The sequence below is a fragment of the Lagenorhynchus albirostris genome, chromosome 3 (genome assembly GCF_949774975.1).
Source record: "Lagenorhynchus albirostris chromosome 3, mLagAlb1.1, whole genome shotgun sequence".
In the NCBI taxonomy this organism is placed as follows: Eukaryota; Metazoa; Chordata; class Mammalia; order Artiodactyla; family Delphinidae; genus Lagenorhynchus; species Lagenorhynchus albirostris.
Window position 1 is genome coordinate 42540065 of NC_083097.1, and position 18483 is coordinate 42558547.

At 38.5% G+C, this 18483-nt stretch overlaps 1 protein-coding gene across 2 annotated transcripts in view; it reads right to left on the reverse strand.

Annotated features, from left to right (window-relative positions):
• Nucleotides 1-18483, reverse strand: part of PLPP1 (phospholipid phosphatase 1) — a 120041-nt gene that overhangs the window by 13798 nt on the left and 87760 nt on the right. For both annotated transcript variants that reach the window (XM_060142962.1, XM_060142963.1), the window contains exon 4: nt 218-275. In XM_060142962.1, the coding sequence (XP_059998945.1) occupies nt 218-275 (58 nt within the window). The remainder of the gene's footprint in view (nt 1-217; nt 276-18483) is intronic.

Consider the following 18483-nt stretch of genomic DNA (forward strand, 5'->3'; position numbering starts at 1 on the left):
GAAGGAAAATAAAACCTGCTCAAATAGGAGCAACAACAGCTGCCTTCAAGTGCAATAAACCAAACTCCTCACCCCAGCAGCCAGCAATGGCTTACAGCTGACTGAGAAGTGAAGCCGATGAGAATGTCAGAGGGGTCTCACAGGAGAGGACACCAAAGCTGAACACACAAAGTGCAGGCAGCACGTATGCCACCATCAACAGACACAAAGTACTTACTGCCACGAACATCATGCAGTACATGGAGAACGAAGAGTGGCCCGAGTAAAAGGACAATCTAGAAGAGAAGGAAAAGAAACATTAATTTTCTCTCCTAGAAACCAAGAATTTTTTTTTTTTTTTTTTTTTGGCGGTACGCGAGCCTCTCACTGTTGTGGCCTCTCCCATTGCAGAGCACAGCCTCCGGACGCGCAGGCTCAGCGGCCATGGCTCACAGGCCTAGCCGCTCCGCAGCATGTGGGATCTTCCCGGACTGGGGCACGAACCCGTGTCCCCTGCATCGGCAGGCAGACTCTCAACCACTGCGCCACCAGGGAAGCCCAAAGAATATTTTTTATTTCATAAATCTCCTTACCTCCCCAGTGTATACAGCTCCCTCCCCTTACCTTCAGAGATCAGAAGGGTGGGGCAGGCAGCAGTTAAAGAGTCCTAGGAGGGTCTGAGGTCCAATTTCTACTCAGCATCATTTTATTGATACTTTTAGGATGGGTAATGAGTCACTGAGAACAAACTTGCCAAGCATTTCTGAAGTAATACATGACAAGCCATAACTGGCATAAATGGCCTGACTTTATTACATAAAAACTTCTGTAACCATGATTTAAGTTTTATTTTCCACTTGAAGGGTTTGTCCCTGAACAGCAGTAACGAATACCTCCTTTGGAACAGTCACAAGTTGACTACTTTTTAAGAAATAAATTCAAAAATTTTAAAGTGTTATTTTAGCATCTTGCCTTAGATTTCCCACCAGATTAAGTGCTTTTGTTTGACATTTATTTTCACACTGTGCACGGATAGTCCTGTACCTGATGAGCCAGCTCTTTCAATATTATAGTCTATAAACATCTAGGTATCATCTTTCTACCTAAAAATGACACCATGCTTACGAAACCTAATTCTATTGCACTTAAGAACAAAACCAAGAGGAACCAGGTTCTTAGTATCTTACTTATTACACCCTACTTCGTTCAAAAGGAATTTGGTTCCCCTGATTCAGAGAAGAGAAAAGACTCCTAAAACACGTATCAGAAAGTCATGTGTGTACTTTTGGCAACTGAGTTAAGTAGGAGAGTGGAGACTTCCTACACAGATACTGATGCTGACTCCACCAAGAATTATGATAGTCTTTTTTATAATCAGATACATTCCTAAGAAAGAGAATATTCCAACTTCCTGTGCCAAACAGGATTTACGTAATGAAACTTGATAATTATCCTGGGTTTAATCTATGTAAAACAAGAAAAATAAATCACTTTTAGCCTTCCCAACTACTTGGCTATTGAAAGGTCAATACAAATCCTTGTTTTAAATCAGATAATTTGAGCAGAGTTCTGTACATTTTATGACTAGTTTCAATAAGTTATATCGAAGAGCCTAAAGTTAATAAAAGCCAATTTCAAGGACTGTCAAGTCCCATCAAGCCAACATGACCATGATCACAGAAATGTTCTCAAAGCCAAGCAAGTTAAAAGTTTCACTGAAACTCCATGTTCAGAGTATTCACTGTAGATTGTGCCACAAAAATCATAAAAACCAGACTCATGTAATGGCTTCGAACACCTCTGATTCATTCACAAGGTGATTTCATTAGTTGAAAACAAAATGGTTTTAGTTGTTTATTCTGAATATGTAAACAGATATTTTATCCAGTTTAAGATAAGCCAAAGAAGTCTGGCTCTGACTTCAACAGACAGAGATTAAAGACATAAAGGGAGAGCTTAGAGACTCAGTCTCTAAGTCTTCACCCACAGTAAGTTATCAAACACATCATGGTAACATTGGCTTTTATTTCCATTCAAAAGAAAACAAGAAAACACCGAAAACATGAATGCAAATTATTTTCATATTCCATACAAATCTCTATTGAAGTCTCTAGGAGATACAGTTTTTATGGGCATTTTATTATGTCCATAATTCACAAATGAACAAACAATTGTATGGATACTTTAATAACATCCAAAGAGTAGTCAAAATGCAGATTGTTTTCATCACAGTGACCTCAACTGAAAAGTTTAAGATTTTGGCCCTGGTCTAAGAACCCTGCTCTGTTCTTAAGATTTTAACCAATCCTAGACTACCATCTCACTTCACTATAGCCACTCTGATGAAAGTAGATACATACAGTAACAATTTAAGCTAGCTTTCCATCAAAGCTTATGAAAGACTATTCAAAAAGAAAATTTACAGAGAGAAAAATATATTCAGAAATGCAGCTGTTTGCACTAACTCTGGGGCATAGTCTAGTAAACAATGAGCAAGTAGACTGGTCTTGACTATGTAACTTGCTGTGAATGGGATTCTATTCCAAATAGCAAACTTAAGATGACTTTTTTCCTTAACATTTGTCAGCCAGGGCATCCCTTTCTTCTGGGAGAACTCATTAAACCTGGTCTGAACCCCAAAATCATAGCCTTAAGAGTGTTCACAGCCATCCACCCGCCCCCAGGGTCTGAGTTCCTACTCCTCAATTCACCATAACATTGACATCAGCATTCAGCCTTACAAACTGCAAAGACAACCAAATCCAGCTTTTATCAGTCATCAGAAGCAATCAACTCACACAAAGTGTTTCTTAATTTTTTAATGGAATTTACTAAGTATTCTGGGGCTCATGGGGAGGTTAAATCACAAATAACCTCCTAGTCACCTCACTGCTCTTCCCCTACCACCTGACTTTTTCTTCCTTTCCTCTTCCCAACTCACAAAACAGTAAAATACACAGAACGGTTACACCTTTAGTTATTCTTTTAGTTGAAAATGTCTTTATTTTGCATTAATTCTTGAATGATGATACCTTGAATTCTAGGTTGATGATTTTTTTCTCATCACTCTGAGCATATCATCATACTATCTTCTGTTAAAATGTGAGCCATATGTCTGCCATGCCTTTCTGAGTTATATATCTTTTCTCTGTAATTACTTCCTCTACCCCCAAAGTCTTCAATATTCTGCAGTTTTGTTATCATGTCTCTAAGTATGAATTTCCTTTTATTTATCTGATTTAGTATTCATTGGCTTCCTGAGGATTTGGATACTTCACCAGTTTTGGATAGATAGGACTCAGTAATTTTATCTTTGAATTATGTATCCTCCATCCTATTATCATTTTTCTGAGATTCTGATTCAGCATGTTAGACATTTCATTCTATCCCTCCACATCTCTTAACCTTTATTTTCTATTTTTAATCTTGGTCTCCTCAGGTCTATCTTCCCTCCCTTTCACTGTGTCTAATCTGTTTAATCAATCTGTTTTTTTAATTTAAATTACTGTGTGTGTATCATTTATAGAAGATATCTTTGGATCTTTTGCAAATCTGTCTAGTGAATTTTGATTCTCTTGATCCTACATCATATTCTCAGTCTCTTCTTAATTTACTTCTATACAGCAAACATGTTGATTTTATATTCTATAGGGTAATTCTAATATCTGCAATCTTTGAGAGTTTATGTAGTTTATCTGACTCTCACTTAGAATAGATTATATGTTCATTTATATTAGAGTATGAGCTCATATTCTTGGGACTCTGCCTGCAGGGAAGCTTAAGAGTCCTTGCTTTAAAGAGAATTCTTCCAGAAATATGTGTTCTCTTCTGCTGGATTCACTATCAATCCACTTCAAACTTCTTTTTTTTTTCTTTAAGCCACACAGATAGTATGAATTCTGGCCTCAGAAGAGTACAAGTATGATATTATGATTAAGAATTCTTTTTGATGGTTCCTCCTGGGAGGATGTTGCCCTTTGAGAGTCCTTATATTATCCACAGGCCTTCCATTTGTCTTTTTACACTGCTCTGGCCTCAGCCTTTATCTCCTGTGCCCCACGTTCAGAGACTATGAAAACTCAGGCTCTAGGCTATCAGGAATTGGCAGGTACTTTCAGGGCGCACATCAAATCTACAGCATTAACTGACCCCAGCCTCATAAAAATTCCTTTACTCTCCCACCAGCTCAGCTACTTATTTAAAAGATTTATATGTATTTTAAGATTTACGTATATTTTAATATATAATACAAAACATGTGCATATGTATATGTGTGCTATATCATCTAGCATGTTTAGTTGAACTGTATCAGTAAGCATTTCTAATCCTCCATATTGCCAGAAATAGAAGCAATCTTTTTTTTTTAACATCTTATTTGGAGTATAACTGCTTTACAATGGTGTGTTAGTTTCTGCTGTATAACAAAGTGAATCAGCTGTACATATACATATATCCCCATATCCCCTCCCTCTTGCGTCTCCCTCCCACCCTCCCTATCCCACCCCTCTAGGTGGTCACAAAGCACCGAGCTGATCTCCCTGTGCTATGCGGCTGCTTCCCACTAGCTATCTATTTTACATTTGGTAGTGTATATACGTCAATGCCACTCTCTCACTTGGTCCCAGCTTACCCTTCCCCCTCCCCGTGTCCTCAAGTCCATTCTCTACGTCTGCATCTTTAGAAGCAATCTTTTTTTAAACAAGACTTAGAACTAATAAAATGTTATCTAAAATAAACTGCTCTACTAGGAGACACAATAGTTTGGCAAAAACAGTTTGTTTTTAATTATAAAGTGGCCAGCACTCACAAATGTTTCCAATTATTACTATTCCACCATTCACTGGGTATGCCAAAGTTACAAATTAGGAGAACTTCCTTTTTCTCCTAAAATTCATCCTAAAATTGCTTCCTAAAGCATTCTAAAGCAGAAAGGTTGTCAAAAGACTGTTAATGGTTACAAGCTATTGAGTACCTTCTATGTTCAGGTACTTAATACACAGAATTTCCACTCTTTACAAAAACCCCCGTAACAGGAACTGTCAATCCTATTTTACACATAGAGAAAACGGAACCTCCCAGAGGTTCAGCAACTAGCTCAAAAAAGTCACATCACTTTGAGGTTTAAATCTGAATCTTCCCAACTCTTTCCCACCATACCATGATTCCATCCCTGTGAATGGCAGGCAAGCCCAGCATCAACATTAATCCTGCCATCTCCAGGAAGGAAGCACCCATCAGAAAGAACAGGAGGAGTCACCGCTTATACATGGCAACATGTGTGAAGTAAATATATGAAAAAGAACTTAGATGATCTGTGACAAAATAAATGTCATCTATGTGCAAATAATCATCTTAAGAGAATACTAATTTGTTCTATGTATGCTATAAAAACCAAATAAAAGGAAGTCAAATTGCAAAATGAGGCATTTTCTCCAAATGTTATTTCCTGATTATAAAGTTTACATAACAGCAAATTAACTTGAAGGACATGTTAAATTTCCCTTCTGTGATAACCTTTAAACATGGACTGATCCTGTAAAAAAGTTAAAATATGTCCCACACAACTGTACATAGAAGGAAAGACCCTTAATGAACAATGTCCCCATATTCATCCTACTTTATTTCAAAAGGATTTGTAAAACCATAACTGTTACTAAATGCTTAAGCAATGAGATATCAAGTTATTATCTTAAAAAAACTCACATCTAACACTTGGGGACTCAAGTAGGCTATAAAATGGGACAAATTCGTACTTTCATACTCACTTGATACAAGCGCACACTTCTAAGAGGGTGGTCTGGCAACATCTATCTAAATGTATCTATCTATATGTAATTCCACTTTAAGGCATCAAGGCATCCTAGAGAAACACAGCACCAGCACAAAGATGTCTGCTGCAACACTGATGGCAACTCAAGGACCCAAGAGATGATTCTATCACTGTTTTTCTGAATACTACAAATCAGCTAAAAGGAATTAGTAACTCTATATGAATTGACAAAAAATTATCTCCAGGATATATTTTAAAATGCCATTTATGTAAACCACATAAAACTATATTTCACATTTAATGTAAAAATACATAGAAAACAACAGAAAGGATACACAAACTGTTAACAGTGGCTCTGGGGAAAACTATCAAATGGGGATAAAAAAAAAACTTTCACATTTTACAGTAATGATATTAGAAACACAACCTGTTATTATAGGGATAATATATATATAGGAAAATATTTTAAATGGTAATCAAAGTGTCTTCAATATGCTTGCTATAAATTTCCTACAAACTTCTTCCCCACCACACACACACACACACACACACACACACAGACACACACACAGACACACACACAGACACAGACACAGACACACACACACACACACACACACACACACACACACACACACACACACACACACACACACACACACACACACACACACACACACACACACACACACACACACACACACACACACACACACACACACCCTAAACTCCTCTTCCTGAGCAATAGTTTCCCTGACAGCTTCTCTGGCAAGCGTGCTACTACTTGGAGTACAAAAGCAGCTAGCTCCCCGGGACTTCCCTGGTGGCGCAGTGGTTAAGAATCCACCTGCCAATGCAGGGGACATGGGTTCGAGCCCTGGCCCGGGAAGATCCCACATGCCTCGGAGCAACTAAGCCCGTGCACCACAACTACTGAGCCTGTGCTCTAGAGCCTGCGAGCCACAACTACTGAGCCCACATGCTGCAACTACTGAAGCCCGCGTGCCGAGAGCCCGTGCTCCGCAACAAGAGAAGCCACAACAATGAGAAGTCCGCGCACCGCAACGAGGAATAGCCCCCGCTCACCGCAACTAGGGAAAGCCCACGCAAAGCAATGAAGACCCGACGCAGCCAAAAATCAATAAATAAAATTTAAAAAAAAAATAAACTTTGTCCTTATTTAAAAAACAAAAGCAGCTCCCTACCTATAAGTTCATGCCCAGAACCCAGCAGTGACTCAGGCCCTAGAAGCCTGTTTTCACATCTTTCAATGAAATGTTTGGACATTTATGGGTACTTTTAAATATCACAAGTTGTGTTTCCAATTTAAAAAAATATGCACATAATTTAAAACCACTGAAATTCAGTATATTAACTCTGGTTATTACAAGTAACAGAGCCAATACACATGTTAGTTTAATTCTGAGTGTTTGAAGAAGGAAGATTTTTTAAAGAGATCAGACTGTCTAGAAATACAAGAACCGCAGAGTATCTCTGCTCTAAAGGATACAGAGACAAAGGTAATAAATGGTGGAGGAACATAAGGTGATCCCAACCAATTTAATTTAAATAAAATACAACAAAAAATAATGTAAATTCATCTTATATCCCTGAACCACCCAGAGACTGAAAACTTATTTCATCAGCAGCAAAAACCCCGTCATACATTCCTTGAGTTTTTTTTTAACCATGATTTTATTATATTTCTATATAAAGCTATGCCACATTATATGGGGTCAATTTTAACCAAGCCACTTTATACATAAAATATGCCTATCTGAAATAAGTCACAAGTTACTACTCAATTTTACTCATTAATATTAAAGCATCAAACACCACTGCATAGCCACTAACATCAGTTAATCATATACCAAACAATCAAATATCCGCAGATATTACATCATGAACCCTAAAGGAGAGAAGCCAGCAGGACCACGGAAAATGAAAAAAAGGAGAAAAAAAGTAGGAGACAATTGGTACATGCATAGGGTATTTTTAACTCTTGATTTAATGAACCATTTGATGACTAAAAACAAATGATCATGTGTCTTGTGTCTAGGGAAGAATCTTGCAAAAAGCAGGAATCTGGAAAGTAGGAAGTTGCTGAGAACCTTCAGATAAAGGAACGTAGAACTGTGTGTGTCTTGAAAATCAGGTGACGGGAAGACATGGTCCCAAATCCTCATCAGGGAAACTGTGTGACCCTAACAACAGATGAGGAGAGAGTAGGTATGACAAAGGGTAAAACATGAATAGGTGCACTAACTAGGGGAAGAGAGGTCACAAGTTTTCTTTGGCATGGGGGAAAATTCATGACCTGGTGCAAAAAGGCTCCAAATCACCTAAGCCACCTTATCTAAGCCAGTTTTAAAAAGGAAACAAGATTAAACAAAGGACACAGTGTAAAGTATTCCGATGCGGCAACTAATAATACCTTGCCTACCAACCTTTTGAAAACACGTTGAACAAGGAGACTACTTGCTAAAAGGGAAAAGATTTCAGAGTAAGACAGAAGGAAGAGACAGTTCTAAATCACTTTCAAAGTTGTTTATCTTTTTTAAGAGGCAGGATTGCTAGCTAGAGGCAAGATAGAGAGATTTTTAGTTTAAGCCCTCCCGCAAAAAGACAACACCAAGGCCAAGAAAGCCTATTAGCACCCAGCTAGTACGCTCCACTTCCAACACTAACACAGAACATGAAATCACCACCACGGTCAAGAAGGGCACCACGGTCAAGAAGGACGAGGCTCAAGACATCAATAAAACTGTCTTTAGAACTGCACCAATGCAGAACTTTAGATCTGAGCTGAAGCAGACACTGCCAGTGGCAAGAGAAGAGACGAAGGCCCACATAGATGTAAAATTATTAGAGCCCAACAGGAAGCTGGCCAGACAGGTCACTCTTGGTTCCTTTCAGATTAGACCAGATTATATCAGTAGAGTTCATGCTACAGGACTAGCAGAGTGCCACTTAGAGAAACCTTTCTACATGATGGAGAAAAGCAGAAAAGTCACATTTCCTTTAGTATCTCAACTCCTGCTGTTAAAAGAAAATTATATCGATTCCTACTAAAATTACCCATTTTAGTATATATTTAGATTAGAATTAAGTGGAGGAAAGCTAAATATTTTTTACAAGTATAAAAACAGAGTTACTCTCCTGTTTCAAACCCTTCATGAGCACAAACTGCTGAATAACAGACCCTTCATAAGCCCCACCAACCAATCTCTCATCTGCTACCAAACTACTTAAATTTCCCAACACACACCATGTTTCACACTCTCTGCGCTTATCCGTCCCTCTGCCTGGCCTGGGCTTCCCACTTTTCTTTAATAATTATTATATAAGAGCCACTGTTTTCTCCAAGAAACCTTTCTTGAACAGCTAGGTTGAAGTTACTGCCCTTTCTTTCTCCACAAAGAAGAGATCATCAGCACTCAATGAACACATCTGTCTTAGCACCAACCTTCTTACAGTAAAATCATCTATAACTGCACTCTCTTCCTCCAAGATATCAGATGGGTAAGGGTAGAACAAGGCTTTTTAAATAGGAACTTCTGTATTTTTTTTATTACATAAGATATGCTCATTATAAACATTCAGAAGGTACAGCTAAACAAAAGAAAAATTGCTGGTAAACTCCCATCCTCCCTGGCTGAGATCACATCTTAATTCATCTTGTATCCCTAACACCCAACACCATTATCACGCACAGGGTAGGTGCTCAATTTATTTTTTTAAGCTAAAGTAGAACCTAATCTCTTGAATAATCATTTTTATTTAATTATGCCAGAAAATATCAAAATCTTACACTTCTCATATTTTAAACATTATATACAAATCTACCTTTTCTGCCCATCCCCCCACCATCCACAAGAAGTACACCTCAGCAATCTTGTGTTTTGTTAGTTGTACTGAACAAAATGCATAAAATAAAACTGAGGAAAATATGTTATCTTTGCATGATAATTTCATCATGTAATTAAATGCTATGCTTAGCTTAGTCTATGCCAATAAATTGTAGCAAGCCACATACAATAAATTATCTGATTTTAACAGCATTGCCCTCTGCTGTGTTTCCCCTTACAGTGGTTAGGAATTCTGACTTTATCATCAAAGTTCAGGGGAACAGGAGTTTCAATGTCAAAATGTTACAAGCTTAAACATACAGTACTTAATGCATGTTTCCCAACACATCTGGCAAACATTTTAATAATGTGTGTAAAATGTCCAGAAACCTTTTTTACTTTACAATCAAAAGCAATCAGATTAGTGGAGCAGATGATATCCACAATGATGAAGTGACAGATATATTCTGTTGTAAATAAAAAACAATTTAAGTTTTTTAGAAGCATTCTCAAAGCAAATGTAAGTGGCCAAAACCCAAAGCAAAACAACAAGGGTTGACAAATAAGGAAAAAGGTTTTACGTATTGTCTGAATGCTACTTTCCATTGCCTATAAGAAGAATTTTCTCAATTTTTAAAAGATTCATTTCTATCCTTCAATAAAACAAAATCTTGAAAACTGCCCAACTTCTTCATAAATTTCCAAACATTACCTGAGAAGCAAAACATTGCAGCTGCAATAGATTACATAAGAAAAAATAAAAAAAAGTTAGCCAAGTACATACATGTTAAGCTCATTTATTACATAAATGAATAGTAATGTTATTGGATAATGTTATCTAGTGTCTTCCCAAACTTCACTCTCCCAAAAGAGTAGCATTAAAAATCCCATAGCAACACAAGCTTTTTGTTTGCTTACTCAATAGAGAACAGCATCACAAGAAAGTCAAGATCCAGGCACCTAGAAGTCATTACATTACTGACCAGTAACCTGTTAGGAAATCAGCTGGTCCAGGTGAGGCTAGTGACATTTTGGTACAGCAAAGTCACAAGACAGAGCAGGGCTTGCTCCTCAAACTAATGTACGGAGATCTTGTTCAAAATGGAGAGTTTATGCATAGGGTCAATGCTGGGATGCAAGACTCTGCATGTCTAACAAGCTCCCAGGTGATACCCAGCCTGCTGATCAGAGCAGAGAACCACACTTTCAATGGCAAAGGGAGAGAAATGAGAAGAAAAGTAAATTTGACCTCAAGTAGGAATACACTCAGGATTAAGTCAACAGTTTGGGTACTTTTTGAAGATAGTCACATCCAAGGGAATGATGATGCTTTTCCTGTTTTCCATCTTCTCTTTTTATCACAAAACCTACTTAAAACAGAAAAATACTGTGTTTTATTTAAAAATCATTCTAATGCAGATTTCAATTCTTTGAATATGTAGCTAATAAAACCCATACGTTAGGCTTGTTTTGCTGTTCACAAATTCAACATACTTCATACCTCTCAATAAAAATATTTATTTGCTATTAGATGAAAATAGCTAAGGGTATCGTTCACATTTATTTTGAATGAAAACCTACACTTTACCACTTGATCCATGGGGTTTACTATTATATTTTAATCTGGAAAAAGTACCCACTAATATATCTATGAAACTTTTCCTTTCATATTCCAAAGGTGGCAATGTGAAATTCAAGAGTTCTAAGGAGAAGGTACAAAGCATCAATATGAAATAATCAGCTGATGACATGTTAATATGATTTAGTAGCCTTTTAACATTTAATATAAAGCACTGATTTATTAAAACCCAAGGATATGTGTCATCTTAATATATCCACTGCAAGACCTACATTCTAATTCAAAAACTGAGAAGAAAATCCAAGGGGTAATTCAAAAAGCTGATGGATTTGTTCATAATTAATTCTCTAAACAAGCATTTAAAAGGGGAGGAGGGGAACAGAATGAAATGTCAAACATCTAAAACTTAAGAGTATTGCTAGTCTGGTGTGTGCTGGGGAAAGGATGTTTGATTGTTTTTAAAATAAATTATGGTATACAAATATTTACCAATAAATAGTGGCAGGGAGTCACAGAAAGTGAAGAAAGCTCTTTCATATCTTTGTGCAAACTTGCACCTCAGCCAAAACAGAGTCACACGTAGACTCAACTCATTCCGCCTCTCAGGAAAAAGAATGAGGCACCAAGTTAAATCTAAGGGGGGAAAAATCCTTTGCTTTCATTTCCACATTAAAACAGACAAAATTATATGGAATGCATGAATGCAACACAGGCTAAATCAGAAGTTTGCATAAAAATTAGGTATCATGTTGTACAACTACATTTTCATTTTCTAATCAAAGAGGAAACGTTTCCTTAGCTTTAAATGCCCCAGACTGCCTTTATAATTTAACAAACAAAACCCCAAAAATCAAACAGGTTATACTGAAACTAAGTCTAATAAAACACTTCTTGTATACTCTTAAGTCTCCAGCCTTTAATCATGTTGCCCCCTGGACCTGAGATATATTCCATCCCAATTCTACACATTCAAACCTTACTCATCCTCCAAAATGCCTCCTCTACTAGAAGTAGTATTACCACCCTCTGATTTCAGGTAGCATTTTATCTTCATTCCTTTAAGGCATGTATCACTTTCTATCACCACACAATCTCCAAACATGTCTTAGCTCCTACGTAGTGGGCATCACAAGAGCAACAGGCACACCTTGGTAGCTCTTACACTAACTAGGACTTACGAGTAATAGGTATTAGTTGAATTCCAGTAACTTCCTGGAATACACTGAAGCAGTGGTTCTCAGATCAGCAGCCAAAGCATCATCTGGGAACACTTTTTTAGAAATGCAAAGTCTTGAGCCCCACCCCAGACCCACTGAATCAGAAACTCTGAGGGTGAGGCCCACCAATCTGTTATTTTAACAAACTGTCCACATGATTCCAATGCGGCTAAATGCGAGAAACACAGGGGCAAAAAGAGTCAGGGTGGTATGGGGGTGAAGAAGCAGTCACAGCTACAACCTCAACTGTCAGGTACTGCTTGCTATTCAGAACAGAGGAGGTGGAAACAGGTGCTGGCCTTGAAGTCACCTCCTATTAAATACACTAATACTAATGCTCTTAGAGTGAAGGATCTTTTAAAATCATACTCTCTTTCCTTCTATACATTGATATTTCCATACAGATATGACTAAAAAGAAGGTTGTTTAGTTTACTGATACATACATGCCTGAGAAATACAGATCAACCTGAATAAATGGATCTTTTTGAAGGCATAAAGGCTTATCCCGTGATGTTTAACAATTAGGCTACACAGAAGAAGCCATTCTCTCAAAGTATAAAGCAGGTTTTACCAGGTACTGAGTACCACAGCCAGTCAGTCTAGTTACAATGGTTTTTCACTATTACAGAAGGCACACCCTCAAACTTCAGCTTTATTTACCTGCATGTGAGCTGCATTACAAAAAGAAAAGGAGGGACTTCCCTGGGGGCACAGTGGTTAAGAATCAGCCTGCCACTGCAGGCGACATGGGTTCGAGCCCTGGTCCAGGAAGATCCCACATGCCTCGGAGCAACTAAGCCCGTGTGCCACAACTCCTGAGCCTGCACTCTAGAGCCAGTGAGCCACAACTACTGAGCCCGTGCGTCTAGAGCCCGAGCTCCACAACAAGAGAAGACACTGCAGTGAGAAGCCCGCATAGCACAAAGAAGAGTAGCCCCTGCTCACTGCAACTAGAGAAAGCCCGCATGCAGCAACAAAGACCCAACGCAGCCATAAATAAATAAATAAATATAGAGAGAAAAGGAAAATTATTTCTCCCACTCGACCAAACATATTGCAATTAAACATCTAAGCAATATAAGCTGCCATAATCCAAACAGAAACAACTTTGAATATCTGATTCACAAAGCCAGAGATCAGTCACTAGGAATTGATCAGGAACACTGAGTTTATTCTTAAATAATTTAAATAAAAGCCAGAAAAAAAGTAAATCTCTTGAAGAAGCCAATAGTTTCTATACTGTATTATCATAAACAGACCAGCTCACTGTGCACAATCTTAAATTCACCCTACAGGGTGACTATCAGCTCTCACAGCCTGAAACGTCAGGCAAGGCTGTGTTCCCATATACAGGTGATATAAAGTAGTGGTTCTCAAAGTGTGGTCCCAAGATCAACACAGCAGCAGCATCTGGGAACCTGTTAGAAATACAAATTTTCAGACCCTACCCCAAACCTTCTGAATCAAACACTTGGAGATGAAGCCCCAGAAATCTGTTTTAACAAACCTTCCAGGTTATTCTAATGAACCACTAATGTGTGAGAGCCACTGATTCTCTAAAGAGAATCTCGACCTCCGAAGGGAGCTACAGTTCTGAACTATCTGGGATCGTTAGTAATTTTTTTTCAAAATCTGAGAGCAATGCTATTCTCATTGGCACAAGCAATGGCAGCTGGAAGTCCTACTGTTACAGTTATAAGCCCCTTTTATTTCAAAGTAAATTCAAAGGTATTGATTTTAAACAATGAATACGACTCTCTGGATATTACAATTATTCCATTCTAGTCCATTATGTTCTCACTTCTATGTTAGGACCCAATGGTCACCACAAAAGAAGCCCAGTGAAAGTCCTACAACATCAGTGATATTAGACAGCACAAAAGTGTACACATGCGCAAGAAGGGAGGAGGGAGAAAGAGAAAAAGAAATAAGAGAACAAATGGGGAAAAAATCAAGACCAAAAACCAAAGTTGCAAGAGGGTACTCTCATCCTAAGATGTAACTCTGACTCATTTATAGTCAACAAAAATGACTCATTTTGGATGCCTATGTTCTCTTCTCTCCATCAAACATTATAATTTTATAATTAAAAACTTACAGGGGGCAGGCTATGGAGATAAATAAAAGAGCAGATTACACCATACTCCTAATAAACTTATAGACAATTCTAGACTGAAATGTTTTTGCATTCTTGGCATCCTGACTTTAAAATTCAAAAGAAAAGGAATAGGAAAGTCTGTATCCAACCAAACTATGCTCCACAATAGAACAGCAACACAAAGCCACATGTACCGATGTTATACAGCTCTGAAACCAGCAACAACTAATTCATTCTGGAAACGCTGATAGAAATCACATTTTTCTCATAAGATACAGTCTTCTTCAAATTTCATTTCTATGTTTGATTTTCCTTTATCCTTGTTTCAGAACCCCAAAACTTACTAACAGATGTTCTTCATTGGAAACTATAGATAATAATTATTTGCGGGACTTCCCTGATGGTGCAGTGGTTAAGAATCCGCCTGCCAATGCAGGGGACATGGGTTGGAGCCCTGGTCCAGGACGATCCCACATGCCGCGGAGCAACTAAGCCCGTGCACCACAACTACTGAGTCTGCGCTCTAGAGCCCGTGGGCCACAACTACTGAGACCACGGGCCACAACTACTGAAGTCCATGCTCCTAGAGCCCATGCTCCGCAACAAGAGAAGTCACCACAATGAGAAGCCCGCGCACTGCAATGAAGAGTAGCCCCCACTTGCCACAACTAGAGAAAGTCCGCGCACAGCAATGAAGACCCAACACAGCCAATGACAAATAAATAAATAAATAAATAAATAAATAGAAAAGAGAGTGATGGGAAGTCTTTGAAGGGTTTAAAAAAAATAATTATTTGCAATATACATAGCTTTGCAATTTGAGTTATCCAGATATTCATACTGCTTTGGAAGAGATTGTTTTCGTGACCCTTACATAGGACTTTAAGTGGAAAACTGCTTGTGGGTTGATGTAGAAATGTGAGATGATGATGGGTAAAAAACCCAAGTGTACTTCAGCCAAAAGTACAATGAGAGTCATAGTACACGTTGGACAATTTGGGTACACTAGGAAGAGATAGAGAGGATGACACATATGGACTGAAAAATGTAATTCTTTTAATACCATTTTAACTAAATTATATTACTTCAAATTTTGTCCAAATGGCTTGTATAAGAAAGAAAAATCTCTCAATAAGATAGGTCACAAAAAAAGTCTGAGTTAAGATTTATGTACCTGAACCAGAAAAACAATACATGTGTAAAGAATTTGTGTCCTTTAAGAAGCATTTACAAAAACATTTTCTGGAGTTGAGGTAAACCCTCATCACCATAGTGACTTTCTTAAATTCCCTGGCTGAGAGAAAACATTCGAGGTTTCCTGTCTATTTTCTGTTGGTTAATGTAGGAAACATATTCTTAAAGACACGGGCATAGTGCTTGATGAAAAAGTACTGAACTAAGACTAGAATGGTGAAACCTATAAAGAAGCTCAACAAACTCTGAGTAGTACAAATATAAAGACAGAACCATACCTAGACACATCAGAGTAAAATTAACAAAAGCAGTATAAGAGAAAATAATACATCACATAAAGGGGAACAAGAATACAACTAACAGATTATTTCTCATCAGAAACGACAGAAACCAGAAGACTGTGCAATGACATATTCCAAAATTTGGAAAGGAAAATACCAAAGAATTTTATATCCAGCAAAATTATTCTTGAAAAATTAAAGCAAAGAAAAGGTATTTCCAGACAAAAAAAAAAGCTGAGAATTAGTTGCTAGCAAACCTGAGCCACAAAAATACTAAAGAAACTTCTTCAGCCTGAGGGAAATTACACCAGATGGTAACTGGAATTCCAAACCCTCCACTGGGCACTCTGGAAATCCAGTTCTATAAACAAAGAAACCTGTATTTTCCTGTATCTTTAACACTCTTCACTGAAGATTCACTACATCTCCTAATCATTAAAGAGACTTTCAGTTAATTTCTTCTATTAATTTCTTTAAACGTGACTGTTTAAAACAAAAATTACAACACAATTTTGTTGAGTTTATAATGTATACAGATTTAATATATATGACAATAATAAACCAAAGTGTGTGGAGGTTGGGGGCACAGAGCTATACTGTATACAAAGGGCTAATTTTGCCATAAGAAAGTCAGCATTGTTTAGACGAACCAAGATGGCAGAGTAGAAGGACGTGCTCTCACTCCCTCTTGTGACAACAGCAGAATCACAACTAGCTGCTGGACAATCATCGACAGGAAGACACTGGAACTCACCAAAAAAGATACCCTACATCCAAAGACAAAGGAGAAGCCACAATGAGATGGTAGAAGGGGCGCAATCACAGTAAAATCAAATCCCATAACTGCTGGGTGGGTGACTCACAGACTGGAGAACACTTATACCACAGAAGTCCACCCACTGGAGTGAAGGTTCTGAGCCCCACGTCAGGCTTCCCAACCTGCGGGTCCGGCAACAGGAGGAGGAATTCCTAGAGAACCAGACTTTGAAGGCTACTGGGATTTGACTGCAGGACTTTGACAGAACTGGGGGAAACAGAGACTCCACTCTTGGAGGGCACGCACAAAGTGGTATGTGCATCAGGACACAGGGGAAGGAGCAGTGACCCCAAGGGAGATTGAACCAGACCTACCTGCTAGTGTTGGACGGTCTCCTGCGGAGGCGGGGGGGGGCGGTGGCTGTGGCTCACCATGGGGACAAGGACACTGGCAGCAGAAGTTCTCCTTGGCGTGGGCCCTCCCAGGGTCCGCCATTAGCCCCACCAAAGACCCAAGGTAGGCTCCAGTGTTGGAAGTCTCAGGCCAAACAACCAACAGGGAGGGAACGCAGCCCCACCCATCAGCAGTCAAGCAGATTAAAGTTTTACTGAGCTCTGCCCACCAGAGCAACAGTCAGCTCTACCCAGCACCAGTCCCTCCCATTGGGAAACTTGCACAAGCCTCTTAAATAGCCTCCTCCACCACAGGGCACACAGCAGAAGCAAGAAGAACTACAATCCTGCAGCCTGTGGAACAAAAACCACATTCACAGAAAGACAGACAAGATGAAAAGGCAGAGGGCTATGTACCAGATGAAGGAACAAGATAAAACCCCAGAAAAACAACTAAATGAAGTGGAGGTAAGCAACCTTCCAGAAAAAGAATTCAGAATAATGATAGCAAAGATGATCCAGGACCTCGGAAAAAGAATGGAGGCAAAGATTGAGAAGATGCAAGAAATGTTCAACAAAGACCTAGAAGAATTAAAGAACAAATAAACAGAGATGAACAATACAATAACTGAAATGAAAACTACACTAGAAGGAATCAATAGCAAAATAAGTGAGGCAGAAGAACTGATAAGTGACCTGGAAGACAGAATGGTGGAATTCACTGCTGCGGAACAGAATAAAGAAAACAGAGTGAAAAGAAATGAAGGCAGCCTAACAGACTTCTGGGACAACATTAAACACAACAAAATTCGCATTATAGGGGACCCAGAAGGAGAAGAGAGAGAGAAAGGACCAGAGAAAATATGTGAAGAGATTATAGTCGAAAACTTCCCAAACATGGGAAAGGAAATAGCCACCCAGGTCCAGGAGGCGCAAAGAGTCCCATACAGGAAAACCCAAGGAGAAACATGCCGAGACACATAGTAATCAAATTGGCAAAAATTAAAGACAAAGAAACATTATTAAAAGCAGCAAGGGAAAAATGACAAATAATATACAAGGGAACTCCCACAAGACTAACAGCTGATTTCTCAGCAGAAAGTCTACAAGCCAGAAGGGAGTGGCATGATATACTTAAAGTGATGAAAGGGAAGAAATTACAACCAAGATTACTCTACCAGGCAAGGATCTTATTCAGATTCGATGGACAAATCCAAAGCTTTACAGACAAGCAAAAGCTAAGAGAATTCAGCACCACCAAACCAGCTCTACAACAAATGCTAAAGGAACTTCTCTAAGTGGGAAACACAAGAGAAGAAAAGGAACTATGAAAACAAACTCAAAACATTAAGAAAATGGTCATAGG